The sequence below is a fragment of the Elgaria multicarinata genome, chromosome 8, assembly GCF_023053635.1.
Source record: "Elgaria multicarinata webbii isolate HBS135686 ecotype San Diego chromosome 8, rElgMul1.1.pri, whole genome shotgun sequence".
Classification (NCBI taxonomy): Eukaryota; Metazoa; Chordata; class Lepidosauria; order Squamata; family Anguidae; genus Elgaria; species Elgaria multicarinata.
In genome coordinates, this window is record NC_086178.1 from 110126971 (window position 1) to 110143029 (window position 16059).

General features: G+C 41.4%; 1 protein-coding gene across 9 annotated transcripts in view; it reads left to right on the top strand.

Moving 5' to 3' along the window:
- KCNMA1 (potassium calcium-activated channel subfamily M alpha 1) overlaps window positions 1-16059 on the top strand; it is a 720064-nt gene that overhangs the window by 435222 nt on the left and 268783 nt on the right. For all 9 annotated transcript variants that reach the window (XM_063133182.1, XM_063133180.1, XM_063133181.1 and 6 more), the window contains exon 5: window positions 1220-1331. In XM_063133182.1, coding sequence (XP_062989252.1) covers window positions 1220-1331 — 112 coding nt within the window. The remainder of the gene's footprint in view (window positions 1-1219; window positions 1332-16059) is intronic.

Consider the following 16059-nt stretch of genomic DNA (forward strand, 5'->3'; position numbering starts at 1 on the left):
AACAGCGTTTTATGCCCCAGATACAGGGATTTCCATAAGGACCAAAAAGTTGGATCCTATAGGTCTTCAAAAATGTAGCAAAAAAGATGGGGGATTAGGCATTCCCTCCCTCCTGTCTTCAAGAGGCTTGACTCCCAAGTTATATCTGGTTCATAACTAATATCTCTTGTTCATGTAAGCTTGTGGACTGCACTACCTTCAGAGGTATATGCACCTGAAACATCAGACAGTTGCTTGGCCCCCCCAAATCCCACCCCATGAATCTGTCATGTTTGTGCAGCCACTGTGCCCCCCAGGCCTTAGCAAGACTAATCAGTGGAGTTTCCCAAACCATTCTATCTGCTGCTCCAGCCTTTGCCTGTATCATCCCAGGTGCCCGGAATAACACTGATTTATACTACAAATCTAGGTCTGTTTATATCTGTTTCAACTGCTATAGGTTCTCCCAAGGAATCCTGGGAAATGCAGCGGGTGGGGGCATGAACTGTGAGTTCTGTGATAGAAATCCCTGGTGCCCACTCTTTAACAGAACTACAGTTCGTCACAAATTATTAGGCCATGTTATAACCAATATAAATATCCCCGAGAAGCTTCTCAGCCTCTCCTCTCCTCATTCTGACTCCTACAAATGCTAATAGAAGAAAAAGGGAGAGTGGTGCTGAGTAAGGTTTAAAATATTTAATAATGATTTCTTCAATAAAAAATGATATGTAAATTCAAATAAGACAGATTGACGCGCACACTAGCTCGACGTTTTGGGCCCTTAGGTTCTTCATCAGGAGCTGCAAACAAATCATACAATCTATCAGAAAACATCTCTTTAAAAATAGACATACTTTTTACATATTATCTTCAATATACAATACAAACAAAGAACAACACTCATACAAGCAAACGCCTTTCAGCGATCAGTTTTTAATCGACCCATCTTTCTCAAAGGATTCCACTGCCGTGAACCCAGGGAGCCTATACTATAACTCCAATATTTTTAATGTGCTGTGTAAGCTTACGTATAACCATAACTCCCCAGCCCATAGGTTATCTACTTGCCAAATGAAAAAAGCTTCCCTTAATAAATAGTTCTTAGCTGCCAGTTTCTCTATTTAAGCTTTTCCTAGGCAGGAAAGCACAGTCCTCAGTTGTAGCAATCATACAGAGGACCCTCCCCCACGATGCTATCCTCACCCATTTCATTCCTGCCCTCTTTCTCTTTTACCAGTTCATAGCGGCCAACGACAAGTTGTGGTTTTGGCTGGAAGTAAACTCAGTGGTAGATTTCTTCACAGTCCCTCCAGTGTTCGTTTCAGTGTATTTAAACAGAAGTTGGCTGGGTAAGTAAATGGCATTTTTCTTCTTAATTGTGGGTGTTATAAAAAAAGGAAGAAAATGACATGAAGAAGCAAATGACTTAAACCAGGCACAGCTTGGTAGAGCAGGGCCTTTGCCTATCAGCACAGACAAAATGAAAGCTGGGGATACAGCAAAAAGATGGGTGATTTTGTCCACTGGCAAGATCTTCTTTTTTAAAAAAACGTGGGCGACTTATGGCTCTTTAGATGTTGTTGGAGTGCAACTCCCAACAGCATAACCAGCGTAACCAATGGTGAGGGATGAGAGGACTTGCACTCTAAACATCTGGAGGTCCTCAAGTTGCCCACCCCTGCCCAAAAGGAAATTTCTAGAGGCTGGGTTTTAGTGAATGCACAGTAATGGACTCAAACTGTGGTGGAAGGAGAGTGAGCATTGTGGTGTCTTTTGCAGACAGCCCCCGGGGAAGGAAAGGAAAGGAAAGGAACCTCTCGTGCAAGCACTGAGTCATTGCTGACTCTTGGAGGGATGCCAGCTTTCGCTGATGTTTTCTTGGCAGGCCTTATAGCGGGGTGGTTTGCCGTTGCCTTCCCCGGCCGTTATTACCTTTCCCCCAACTAACTGGGTACTCATTTTACCGACCTCGGGAGGATGGAAGGCTGAGTTGACCCGAGCTGGCTGCCTGAAACCAGCTTCCGCTGGGATTGAACTCAGGCCGTGGGGAGAATTTCAGCTGCAGAAACTGCTGCTTTACCGCTCTGCACCACACGAGGCTCGTAGCCCCCAGGGACTCTGTCATAAATCCCTTGTCGTCTGTAGGTAGGTCTCTTCCCTCCATTTTGAAAACTTTTCCCAAGCAATGGAGAATTGCAAATTCCCTTAGTTTAATTGGGGGGAAACTATACATTATGCATAAATACATCTAGCACAGCTCCAGATGGTCACTTTTGTAAAGAAAAGCAGCAAGGAGACGAAGTGGAAGACCCATCCACTAACTACAGAGTTGGTGGAGCAATTTGGAATGGGAAAATGATGAGCAGGGCAGGATCTACACTACTCCTTTAAAGCGCTTTATAACAGTTTTGACAACTGTTGGGGCCCAGGACACACTGCATATACCGTTTTCAAAGTGCTTTAAAGCAGTAGTGTAGATCCCCCCACAGGAGAAGTATTATGTAGCCCTCCCTTCACTGCTCTTGCACTCATATATCCCACCTCCAAAGCTGCTTTTCATAAAAAAACCAAAAAACACCAGTGGTTGCCGGGGCTTTGTTATAACCATTTAGATGCAGTTTGGACACAATAGTAGAAAAACATGCTCTGACATCCCCTTGTGTATTCACCCACTCACATTCACCCTTCCTGGCCTGTTTAGATTACAAGTCCAAGGCCTTATCCTGATCTCAATGCATTTAGCAAAGAGTGGGTTATCATCTGAACCAGGATGCCCTTCCACCCGGAGCCCTTTTACTCATACAAAACAAATGGGAACTGGGCAAGGAACTTGGGCCAAGTTTATTTTTTTCCTCTCCTATTTTTCCAAGTGCATTTGCTAACTGCTTGTTTTCCCCTGCTACTTGTGCCTTCTCCACTTTCTCCCCAATATGTTCCTCGATATGTCAGTGCATCTTGAACGAATGCCTCTGGACTGCGTCAGGATTCACTGATCATTGCTGCTATTTGCTGCAATTTTGGGTGCCTAAGATTTGTGCAGAAGGGCAGCCTGGATATTATTATTATTATTATTATTATTATTATTATTATTATTATTATTATTATTTATTTATATAGCACCATCAATGTACATGGTGCTGTACAGAGTAAAACAGTAAATAGCAAGACCCTGCCGCATAGGCTTACAATCTAACTAGCTGCACTATTACTTTTGAAATCCATGGAGTATCCTAATGATCCCTCATTCAAAAAATAGCCAGGGCCATTAGCTTCATAGATGGAACATTATAGTGTAAATGCATTTATCAATGAAGGTTTTTGATAAAGTGTTTGTCTTTATAATCTGTCAGGGATGCTGTAGGGTGGATTCCTGCATTGAGCAGGGGGTTGAACTCGATGGCCTTTTAGGCCCCTTCCAACTCTACTATTCTATGATTCTATGATCATATATAAGTAGTATATTTTATAATGACTGATTTTATGGCTTTCATTAATTTGCAGCTTTTCCATGGGTGAAATGATTTGCCTCATAATTAATTGCTGATAGAATTGCTTTTTTTAAAAAAAAAAATGCTGGTCCATTCTTTTGTTTTTATTTATTTGTTTATTTTATTTATTTATTACATTTATATACCGTCCCACAGCCGAAGCTCTCTGGGCGGTTTACAACAATTAAAAATGGTAAACATTAAAAATACAAAATTTAAAAGCCATCAAAACCATCAAAAACAGTATAAAAACAACAATATCCATTTAAAAAACAACAGTTCTGGGGTCCGTTAAAAACAAACTTAACGTTAAATGCTGTTAAATGCCTGGGAGAAGAGAAAAGTCTTGACCTGATGCCAAACAGATAACAATGTTGGCGCCAGGCGAGCCTCATCGGGGAGATCATTCCACAGTCGGGGGGCCACCACCGAAAAGGCCCTCTCCCTTGTTGCCATCCTCCGAGCTTCCCTCGGACTAGGCACTCAGAGGAGGACCTTAGATGTTGAGTGCAGTGTACGGGTAGGTTCATGTCGGGAGAGACGTTCCATCAGGTATTGCGGTCCCAAGTTGTTGAAGTTTACCAGGTGAAGCTTTTCTCCCCACTTTAACTCTGCTTCACCTACTAAATTTCTGTGTGTCCAATTGCTATTAAAGGGACCAGAGCGGGGTTAGGAATAATTGCAACTCTACTCACTGGCAAGACACACTTATATATTTAGTGGCTTAAATAACAGTTGTTACATTTTTAAACAAAGTTGAGCAGTGACAGTGACATATGATAATAATTATAAGCTTCCTAATTTTAATTCTGAAATTTGCTAGCCTGAGGATCCCTCTAATTTTGTTCTGTGTTGATTTGTAGTCTCAGATGTTAGAAATGTCACAATATTTCCTTTCCATCTTTAATGTGGTTTTAAGAATTATGTGTTTCTGCCATCTAGTGGTCAACATGAGGCTTGACTTTTCTTTTGAAACCAAGCTAGATTATTCATGCCCAAGGTGTCTTTATTAAGTTGTGCAAAGTAGTTGCATTGACATTTGACACAGCTGGTTGTGTGAGGCAGAAGGAAAAATGCTACCACTTTATAATAACAGTCAATTGCAATACCATTACGGAAAAGTAAACCTTCAGTGTACAAGGTTCATCATAGGTTGATACCAGGCCTGAAAATTTGTGACCTGACAAGCTGAACTCCGCTGTTTGCCAGGCTGCCAGGTGCTTGATAAACCTGTTTTGTGCTTTCTGCCTCGGACTGCAAAAACAGTTATTAAGAACCTGGGCCGGCAGGCCACAATACAAGGCTGGTGGGCTATTTCTGGGCTGGCGGAAAAGTTGCGAGAAAGTGCATTGCTGACCGGGTTTGCAAATTTATAAATAATTACTATCATTTAGATAGAAAATACGTGGCCATGACCTGTGGGCTCAGACCATCCAGTTTGCGGGAGCAATTTCAAGATCCCTGTTTGACCTTCTTACTATGGTTCATTACCTTTAAACTGGACTTGGACTGGGCAGCCCTTCGAATAAACATTGGTTTATTTAAAAGATTTGTAAGTTGCCTTTTTGAGAAAACCCTCCTGAGGCAGCATACAAAACTGAAAACTGCATTACACAATAAACTGCATTACACAATAAAAGCAATAATAAAACATTAAAATAAAAAATTATCAGTTAAACTAGATAACACCATATAAAATCCTGGGTCAGTCAGATGTCAGTGTAAGTAAGTAAATTAAAAAAAAAATTAGGGCCTGGCTGGCAGCCTGCAATGATAGGTCTGGTGGCCATCAATTGGAACAGAGTTCTTCAAGCAGGGGGCTATTACTGTGAAGGCCCTGTTCCTCATGCCCAAAAGCCTTACGTTCCGACAGGTGAGCACACAAGCCGTGCCTCCAGTGTTGGTCTTAGAGTACAAGCAGATTGGTATGGGTGAAGGCAGTCCTTCAAGTAACGTGGACCCAAACGGTGTAGGGCTTTAAAGGCCAATATCAGTACATCATCATCATCATCATTATTATTTGTATCCCGCCTTTTGCCCAATACCTTAAATTCGGTCTGGAAATGCACTGACAACCAGTGCATTTGGTACGATCTCAGTGTCACATGATCCAACCACCTAGCACCTGCCAGCTGCATTTTGTATCAGTTGGAAGTTTTTGAACTGTCTTTAAAGGCAGCCCCGTGTAGAATGCATTATAATAATCCAGCCTGGACAACATTAGAGCTCGGATAACTGAAGGAATGTCTACATGGCCACAGTGGGTGCACTAACCCTAAAAAGCACCCCCCAGCCACCACTGCACTTCCCCAGTTAGTGCCAAGTCCAGGAGAATGCCCACACTGTCTGTTTGGACCTTTAGAAGGACCATCTAGTGTGGACAGATCCCCTCCCCACAGTACCTTCATCTTGTCTGGATTAAGTTTCACCTTGTTTGCCCTCAAGCTGCTTTACATAGTTTTAAAAACAGGCATGCAGTTTAAATTATTATTTTTCTGATATTAGATTTAGTTACATTTTCAACCTCTTAAACTGGAAGGAATTTTGCCAAAAATAGGGTTCATACCAGCTCATGGCCGACAGTAAAATCAAGTGAAGTGTGCTTTCAAAATAGATGCACTCATGATTCAGTTATGAATCTAAAATAGACAGTCTCTGATTGAATTCTTAAATCTTTTCTATATAAGACATTTGGTGAGCCAAACTGACTGGGGTATTGAAATTGTTAGCATACTTCCTAATGAGCTAGAGCCATGACATTTGGTAAACATGGTGACCATATGACCGGATTTGCCCGGGTTTTTGATGGCAAATCCGGGAGGGGGAGGGGAAATCCGGATTTTTTCCAAAGAGCAGCTCTAATGTGAATTAACAAAAATGCTTATAACTCCATTATTTTTTAAGATAAAGACATGAAACTTGGCACAATGGTAGCTCTTAGGAAGGGCTTTAGTCTTACCAAATTTGAAACAGATCCGTTCATCCATTGATTTTTTAGGAATTTTTTAAAAATTGAGGTTTTAAAATTATTATTTTTAAAATCGTCATTTTTAAAGATAAAGAGATGAAACTTTGCAATGTGAAAGGATTTAGGTAGAGCTTTAGCCACACCAAATTTGAAACAGATCCATTCATCCATTGAATTTTTAGGATTTTTTTAAAAAATTAGGTTTTAAAATTATTATTTTTAAAACTGTCATTTTTAAAGATAAAGAGCTGAAAGTTGGCACCATGATAGCTTTTAGGTAGAGCTTTAGCCATACCAAATTTGAAACAGATCTGGGGCCAGTAGCAAACCCTGTTAACAACAACAGCAGCTTGCAATGAGTGAAGATACAGTCAGAAAAGATATTTGAGGGAAGGGGAGAATGTAACACACAGAGCTTCAAAGTACAGCAAAACCTACAAAAGTAGGAGTGAGTGAAGTTAATTTCAGATACATTGAATCTCTCACTTGTTCTTTATTTCAGTGATTTTAACATTTATATTTATTTATTTATTTATTTATTTATTTATTTATTTATTTATTACATTTCCATACAAAAAAGCATATATTTGAAGAAATACACATGAAAACATATGAATTTTCATGTGGATTTAAAAACAAAACTATTAGCAAATTGATGCGGAAATGGGATGGAAGGACTATGGCAAACTGACTGAAAATGAACTTGACAGTTCCCTAATTGACAAGCTGTTACCCCTCACCCATTTCCAGATAGTGTTTGAAATTCCCATTTCTCCTCTGGTCTTTCCCCCCTCCCCTTTTTGGAGTACACATATGTCCCCCTTCCTTACTTCTAAGCCCTTGCTGACATACCTGGACAATTCTCTGGTTACCTGTGGAATTATCCACTGTGCCCTTGCATATTAAAGCTTTAAAGGGAGTTGTATTTAGGCAGCTGACTCTCATAGGAAGGAGTTTTTGTAAACATGAATGAATCATAAAGCAGGTACAGGCCTCAGATGCAGAGATGCTGCAGTAACCAGCTGGAGAAACCTTAAAACATCTGCAATAATCTTTCTGTAGGTAAAGTAGCCATAGTCCTACCTTGCTTGAAACTCTTTTAGTTGCTTAGGAAATAGACATGGCACACATCCAAGGTGTCCCTCCAACTGGGTTCACCTGTCAGCAATGGGCCATAGGTACCCTATACACCTGCCAGACCAGGGGGCAGCATGATCCAGAGAAGGACTGACAAAAGCAAGTTATTCACTGGATGGTGGCAAAGCTGTGATATAAATCCAAAAAGAATGGTATGTGCAGAGGCAGCGGACAAGTTGTGAAAACAATTAAGCTGGAGGCCGACCAATACCTCTGCCTCACAGTGTTTTTCTTGAACGGACACACAATTGCCAGTGTGGTGCAGTGGCTAAGGTGTTGGACTGGGAGCCGGGAGATCTGGGTTCTAGTCTCCACTCGGCCATGGAAACCCACTGGGTGACTTTGGGCCAGTCACAGACTCTCAGCCCAACCTACCTCACAGGGTTGTTGTTGTGAGGATAACATGGAGGGGAGGAGAATTATGTACGCTGCCTTGGGTTCCTTGGAGGAAAAAAGGCGGGATATAAATGTAATAAATAAATGAAATAAATTTCCTACAAGCAACACCCCCAGCTGGTTAAAGTTCTCCAAATTCTGCCTTGAAGTTTGCTCCGTCTCATGTGTCTATCAGATTGTAAGCTTTGTTTTTTTTTCTATTCACGTGAAGATTTGTGCATATCTTTCCAAACCGGTGCATCCATCTGCTGCATCCTTGAAATGTACACATTCTTCTCTCATTGATTAAAGAATGTTTGTGCACATTTTTAAGAAGTATGCATTTTTTCAAGTGCATTTTTCAAATGTATGCATGCTGTCAAATGCGCTTTTTAGTTCTCTAGATCACATTGGAAGCTCAGAAACATCAGCCGCAGATTGCATTCCGGTATGGAAGGTGTGAACTGGATAAATCCTTATCTAGAATGAACTGAATCAAATTTTTCATACAATCTTCAGTAGAGTCTAGAAGCCACTGAGTGTGAATCATTGTTGGAGCATGGGGTGTGCCTTTTTTCCAATTACAAACTAATAATTACAATGCGAGAAATCCCCCAAATATGCAGAAAACATTTTTTCCATGAATGTGTGGCGAGCGAACTGGTGAACCAGAAGGGTATTAAACCAAAATGAAAGGCATAAAAGGGATGAATTTCAGTGCTGTCTTTCTAGTAATTCTTATGGGCTATTACAGTCAAGCACATATTACATAGTTCTAACCAGAGCGGAATATGCAAGCCGAGTCATATGTCAAACGGGATTGACACCTACTTATTTCAGTGCAGTGTCATTTTACTGAAGGGCCTGGATCTAGAAAGCACTTGCAAATAAGCATTGCATGTTTGCATGCACAGAAGGACATTTTTGAATTCGAAACCTTCATCATAGCTGTTCATGAACTCTGGGTACCCTTAATAGCCTCTTGCAGTTCAGGGGGAAAAAATCAGCAACAACTATGGTTCAGCATTTGTGCGGAAAATGGAACATCAGAACAGGCAAGAAATGAACGAGGGTATTTCCTATATATTGCATGCCACAAAGTGTCTGGGTAGATTATGGCAGGATCTACACTACTGCTTTATAGTGGTACTGAAGTGCACTTACAACTCTTGGGGCCCATGACACATCCACACCAAGCAGGATATAACACTATGAAAGCAGTGTGAAAGTGGTATATTCATTTATTGTTATTTATTACAGTCACAGACCAGCAAAATCAACACCAAAACATACAAAGGATAGATAAAAAGTGACATAAAAACAAAATACAGCTTGGTGAGTTGCTTCTCTCAGGCGGATTGCAGCGTTATTTTTCTAATTTGCATTGAGGACATGAGAAACTTAGAGACCCTTTCAGTAATATGGGAGGACACATCCCTTAAACAGATTAATACCAACGTTGTGGGGTTACATCCAGAAAAGGCTGTTAATAAAGGAAAGATTAACTTTTTTCTGCATTCCTCATACATGTTACAATGCAAAATGACATGTTCAACGGATTCTATTGCTCCAGAATTACAGGGACAGATCTGTTCTTTAACCGGGATCTTACTAAATCGTCCTTCTAGTAATGCTGATGGCAACACATTAAAGTGAGCAAGCGTAAATGCTCTCCTATACTTGGGAATGGTTAAAGCATACAGATATGAAGCTGCAGTGAGCCCATAGTTATTAAAATTATTGTAGAGCAGTGGAGAGCAAGATGTGTTAGCAGCAGTTCTTAAATGCTGTAGATCTAGATCTATGAAAGTGGTATATGGTATGTGACATGGGCCCCAATGGTTGTCAGTGCACTTCGATACCGCAATAAAGCAGTAGTATAGATCCTGCCTCCATATACCACTTTCATAGTGCTATATCCTGCTTGGTGTAGATCTGGCGTGGGAGAAATCAAATAAAAGTCATACATTCAACTCCCCTGTTCACATTTCTGCATTTATAGTTTCAAAGTAGTTTAAGCTTGAAAGTTACTGTGAGAACCTCCATATATCTTCTTTCCTTTCTAGCTTGCTTTGATGTCTGGTGCATGCAGGAACAATCCTTTAGAAAGAAGAACAACTGAATGTTCTTTCTGAGTGCCATTTCATAACTTTACCCCAAGGAAGCATTAGTGGGAATAAATGCAAGGCAAGATTAGAGAGCAGTTAGGTAATTTGTTTAGTTTTAACGAAAAGATTATGCAATCCTATAATCCAATGAAGTGCAGACCACGGATATACGTTGTCACCAAACAGCTGAACAACCTGCGTGAATCCTTTTGGTGATTTCAAAAATTATAGCTGAGAGAGAGAGAGAGAGAGAGAGAGAGAGAGAGAGAGAATGAGAGAGAATATGAATGAATGAATGAATGAATGAATGAATGAAATGTACTCTTGAAGCCATCATGTAAATTGTGGATCTCAGGAAAGGGCCAAAGAGAGGAAGAGACATTGAGAGGAAAAGAGACAGTTCTTCTGATAGAAAGAAGTAAGTGTATTTGCCATAAAAATGCACTGTGTTGAGATATTTTTGTCATCAATATGCAGTCAGTTTTGTCTGTACCATACCAAACAGGATTTCTGTGTAGTTGCCATTTTTTAACTCAGAAGGCTATAAATGAGAGGTCATAAAAGAATAGCAGTTGTAAACCGCCCAGAGAGCTTCGGCTGTGGGGCGGTATATAAATGTAATTAAATAAATAAATAAATAAATAAATAGCAGTTGTAGAATTGCTGAAAAATAGTAATTTTGCCAATTTGCAAAGGGAAAACAATGGACAGCTTGCAAAAAGGACAAAAACTGAGGAGACAAGAGGCTTGCTGTTTCCTGTCTTGAAGCCATCTCATGTTATTATTGTCTGAGTTGCTGTGAAGTGAACAGGACTGAATTTTTATATGCCCTGTACTACTTCAGGGGTATTTGAGTCACATTCCCACCAACATTTTATGGATGAAAATAGGGACACTTCTGTGCATGAAGTTAATCACTAGAACTGTGACCGAGATCGTTATCAACATGATTTCCTTGTTGTCATCTCAGTGGTTCCAGACACAAGGGAAGGGTCAAGCCATACAAAGGTTCCAAACCCGAACAAGGAAGGACAACAATTCCTGGCATGATCCCTCAGACAACCAAAGGGGCAAATTCTTGAAAGGCCTAAACAAAACCATACACATAGAGAGTTAGTCCAACTTTGAATCTCCCGTTGGTAACTCTTAACCACATGGTCAAGGCCTACCAAGACCAGGGAAAGGTAAACTCACAGATGCAAGGAGTCCTGTGCCACTGCTTTCACATTGGCATCTCTACACCACATGAGTCCAGGCAGAAGAAAATCCAAAAGTTGTAGATCAAGTTTGCTGGTACACTGAGCTGACAACAAACAAAGATACAAAACCCACAGCAAACAAGAGTTCAAGACTATGAAAAGTCTCACAGTAATTTCATGGCAAGTCCTTAGCAATTTAAAGTTGTGAGTAGGAGAGTCCATGTACAGAGTGCCTCCAGAGCCCAAACGGTGAGGGATCCAAACAAAGAGGGCTTTGGGCAATGCATAGAATCATAGAATAGTAGAGTTGGAAGGGGCCTATAAGGCCATCGAGTCCAACCCCCTGCTCAATGCAGGAATCCAGATGAGATGTTCCTAGCAAAGGCTCCTCACTTTTACATCAGCTTAAAAGGGAAGATGTGATTGTAAGATACCTCCTCCAGAACCCTTAACAGACAAGGTTTGGTTTTTCAGCAAGACCCCTCTCTAAACAGGGCATCGCCGTTCAGCACTCCAAGATTATGCATTAATCTGGGTGACCCTTCTGCAAATTCCTCCCTAACTCTGTCAGGTTCTTACAGAGAGCTTCTTTGTCCAAGGTCAAAGCAAGCAGGTGGCTGCAGTGAGTAGGGAAACTCCCCCCTGCTCTGCTCTGAGAACTCTGACAGAGATACACTTGCACAGATTTTGACATTCCACAAGCTGAATACGCCCAAATCTTTTCAGACTACTTCTAATTAAATGTTAGCTACAAACTACAAGGCCCACTGCAGTGCTGAACCTGTTCCCTGATATCATCCCCACTCCCATAATACTTCCCAACTCGGAAGAATACACTCTTCTCCCCCAACACTGGCTCTAGCTTCGTAAAATACAAAAGATGCATATATTCTATGCACACTCAGTGCTGATGTGCTTGACAGTGGGAGGAACAACAACATTGTTGTCAGTGGTACAACCTTTCCAGTCTCTAGCCTAGTTCCTCCCAACCAAGGAGGACATTGGTTTCCTCTTCCAGATCTGGCCTTGGTCTTTGCTGTGCAAAAGCCAGATTTTGTCTTGAACAGAATCTAGGCGCCTAGATACCTTCAAACTACTTGTGCTCTCCAGCATTCACATTCCCCAGACTCTTTGTTTGCCTACCTTACTCATCATGCCTGATTCTTCTGTGAGTTTTGAATTCTAGTCCCAATGTTTGGGACACATACTTGGGACTTTTCTGGGACTGTGTGCATGGCGAAAGCAGCCTGCTGACTGACCTCAGGTGTCATGCCATATCTATGGCACCAGGACAACAACGTTTGTGATGTCCAAAGAGTTGAGCCAATGGGAGCCCAATGAACTGTGTCACCTAGTGCTTGCATCAGGCTCTGTGATGTCACAGAGGGCTTTGCAGACCTGAAAGTAAGGAGATGCCTCATATTTAAATTTAGCATAGGCTGGCTACTGAATACCAGAACAAAGTAACTGACAGCATTGAGAAGCAGAGTAAACAGAGATATCAGAAGTCCAGGAAGAGTTAATCAGAGTAATGTAATGAACTCCTGGATGTCTGTTCTCAGTTCTGAGACAGACAGCCTCAGCAATAGTGTAGCTCCACATTTTCATGAAGTTTAATTTTTTCTCCAGTATGGACATTGCTGGAGGGTTTTTGGGGGGGAGGTGGGTGGGGGTTGGTAGTGTTGCAAAACATGAAAACCCAAACCTTCCATTCTTTTGCGTGTTTCCTTGATTTTTCCATTGTTTCCCTGATCTGTTCCTGCTTGGGGAAGGTAGACGGAAAATTTATCCTTATTGCTCAGGTAACTGGAGCAATGCTCCCTGCCACAGTGCAGTGGCAATATCATTGCCAGCACTCCTCAGCAAGACTTTCCCCAATTCAGCTCTAGTCACGTCAATTCAGCTCTAGTCACTAGCCAGTCCCATGGCTAGTTGGGACAGAATGCAAGTGGAAGCATGCATTCAGATGCACCTCTGAATGGGTATCACACTGAAATTGATGCCGTGCTGATAGACAATATCTGCATTTTCAAAAACCAAACAAGAAATCTTCCATCACTTTCTTTTTCTGATCGTTTCAGCAGCCAATTCCTTTCATTAAAAGGCTCTCTGCATTGATTATGACCAGATCTCAGGTGTCCCTCCCACCATCCTCACACACATGCACGCACACACTTTTCATTGTCATCTGTGGGAAATTTTAAGTGCTGAGGACTACCCCTAGGGCCAGGCTAGATGGGTAGCCATATATTTATTTATTTAAAAATGTTTTAGGCCACCCTTAACAGTCTATAAATTTAATTTTAACTTTGCTGTTTTAAATTTGTTTTTTTAATTTGTATTTCTGCACCACTGCTGATTTTATCCTGGTTGTGCTTTTTTATTGTATTTTATATCATGTTTCGATACTGTTTGTTTTATAGAATCATAGAATAGCAGAGTTGGAAGGGGCCTACAAGGCCATCGAGTCCAACCCCCTGCTCAATGCAGGAATCCACCCTAAAGCATCCCTGACAGATAGTTGTCCAGCTGCCTCTTGAAGGCCTCTAGTGTGGGAGAGCCCACAACCTCCCTAGGTCACTGATTCCATTGTTGTACTGCTCTAACAGTCAGGAAGTTTGAATGGTTTTAATTTTTGTGAACTGCTCAGGGAGCTTCAGCTATTGGGCGGTATAAAAATGCAATAAATAAATAAATAAATAAATAAATAAATTTAAGGATAGAAAGGTAAAAACCCTTTCACCAGTGATTTCAAAACAGTTTACAAAAGTAAAAACAAGTACAAACAGCAATAAATAAATGCAAGACAACCAGCAGTTGGAGGAGAACATTTCTCCCTTTCTTTTTTAAACTAATAGGAATCCACAGGTGAGAAGCTAAATTTTGACTCCTTACTCCATCTTACCCTGCTGTGGTTTGTTACTTGAAACATTCCCCCCTCCCCAGCCCATTTCTGATACTGCCAGTGACCTGAACTGGGTAGATAAAGTTCTGGATGCGCAGCAGTATGGTAGAGGAAGGAGGAGGGCTCAGATGCCCTCACCCACATGCCCCTTTTCATTAAAAGATACACACCCACCCACCATGTTAATTATGAATGGAGTAGACGCATGGATAAATACATCAGGCTGCTCCCATCCTGTCTAGTTGGCCCTTAAATGATTTTGACATAGAATAGTTAACTTAGCAGCCATTAATCTAAAATGATTGAGAATGACAGCTAGTGAACCTTTGAGTCATCTTGTATGATGTTATTGAGGAAACAGGAGCTGAATAACTGGCACCATTTCCACCTCTCACTGATTCTTTCCTGCGAACAATTAATTTTGACTGCTGCATTCTGTCAACTCCTGCTAATCATGGGGAAAGGGCTGCTTTTATACTGCAGGAGTGGGCAGCCTCATGGACCTACGGGGAACTATGGGTCAAGATATAGCCTTCATTTATTTATTTCTGTCCCATTAATTTTTTCTATATAGTCCCTATTTATCTGAGCTGCCTCCAGACTCAAGTCTGGTCTCATCCAGGGTAGGGGTTTCTATGAAACATAATTAGGATCAGGGATAAATGGGTTTTCCAGTAGAAAAGCACTTGGGTAGGAGATGCTTGACGTCAGGAGCTCATTAATGGTTTCCTGTGCAACTCACATCAGGTCAAACAGTTGCTGCTGTTGAATGGTGGCATCTGGAGCTCAGCGCCCCCCCCCCCCAATTTTTCTGCATGCTGGTTGTGTGTTTTTTAACACCAGTTAGGTCAGGGATGGGGAACCTTATTATTATTTATTTATTGCATTTATATCCTGCCTTATTTCCTCCAAGGGATCCAAGCTGTACACAATCCTCCTCCTTTCCACTTTATCCTCACAACAACCACACTAGGAAGTGGGCTGGGCCGAGAGTCTGTGACTGGCCCAAAGTCACCCACTGAACTTCTATGGCCAAGTGGGGACTTGAACCCAGAACTCCCAACTCCCAGTCCAGCCCTCCAGCCGTTTAACCACACTGGCTCTTGGGGCCTCCCTAGGACCTGCACCTCCATATGGACCCGCCCCTATCCAACGAAATCCTGTAGGCTGCTTCTTCATTCCATGCGCTCAATCAGGCTATCCATTGGTGGGAACCCTTGTAGTTTTCTGGTACATGAGATCACTGTACCTGATTTCTCCCTATGTTGCCTTTTGGAGAGATTTTTGAGATGCTTTTAAAAAACGTGATAATTTATTTTCACCTAGCAGAACAAAATCACACAAACATTGGAGAAGTGCACCCAAACATACTTTAGTCAATGGGCGGAAATGCATACATTTTTAAAAATGTGCATAATATGTCTGTATGGGGAAAAAAAGCTCTCAGTCTGATACAAACATGAGTTGGAATAAGCTTTGAGATGAAAATGGGGTAAACTTTGCCAAGCTTGACTTGCACATCCTTTACATGGAGTAAGATCTTTGTCTCACACTGCAAACTGACTGGGGACAGCTCTAAAAACTATAGGTGGAAAAGTCAAATGTGAGTGTTTCATGAGAAAAGAATATTTTTTAAAGCATGTGGCCTCTCAATTATACATCTGAGGAGAAGCAGACTGGGAATCACTTTAGACTAATGGACACACTATTACTTTAACATGTGCTTAAGTCAGTAAATATAGAACAACAAGGTATTTGAGCTGTCAGTGCAGGGATGGGAGTGCAGGCAGGGGAGCAGCAATAAACACGCGCTCAGACAGGACTGACTTAAAACCTGGCCCAAACTTTACTTGGTTACAGCATCTGTAGGTATTTTAGTTGGGGGCGGTGGGGGCGT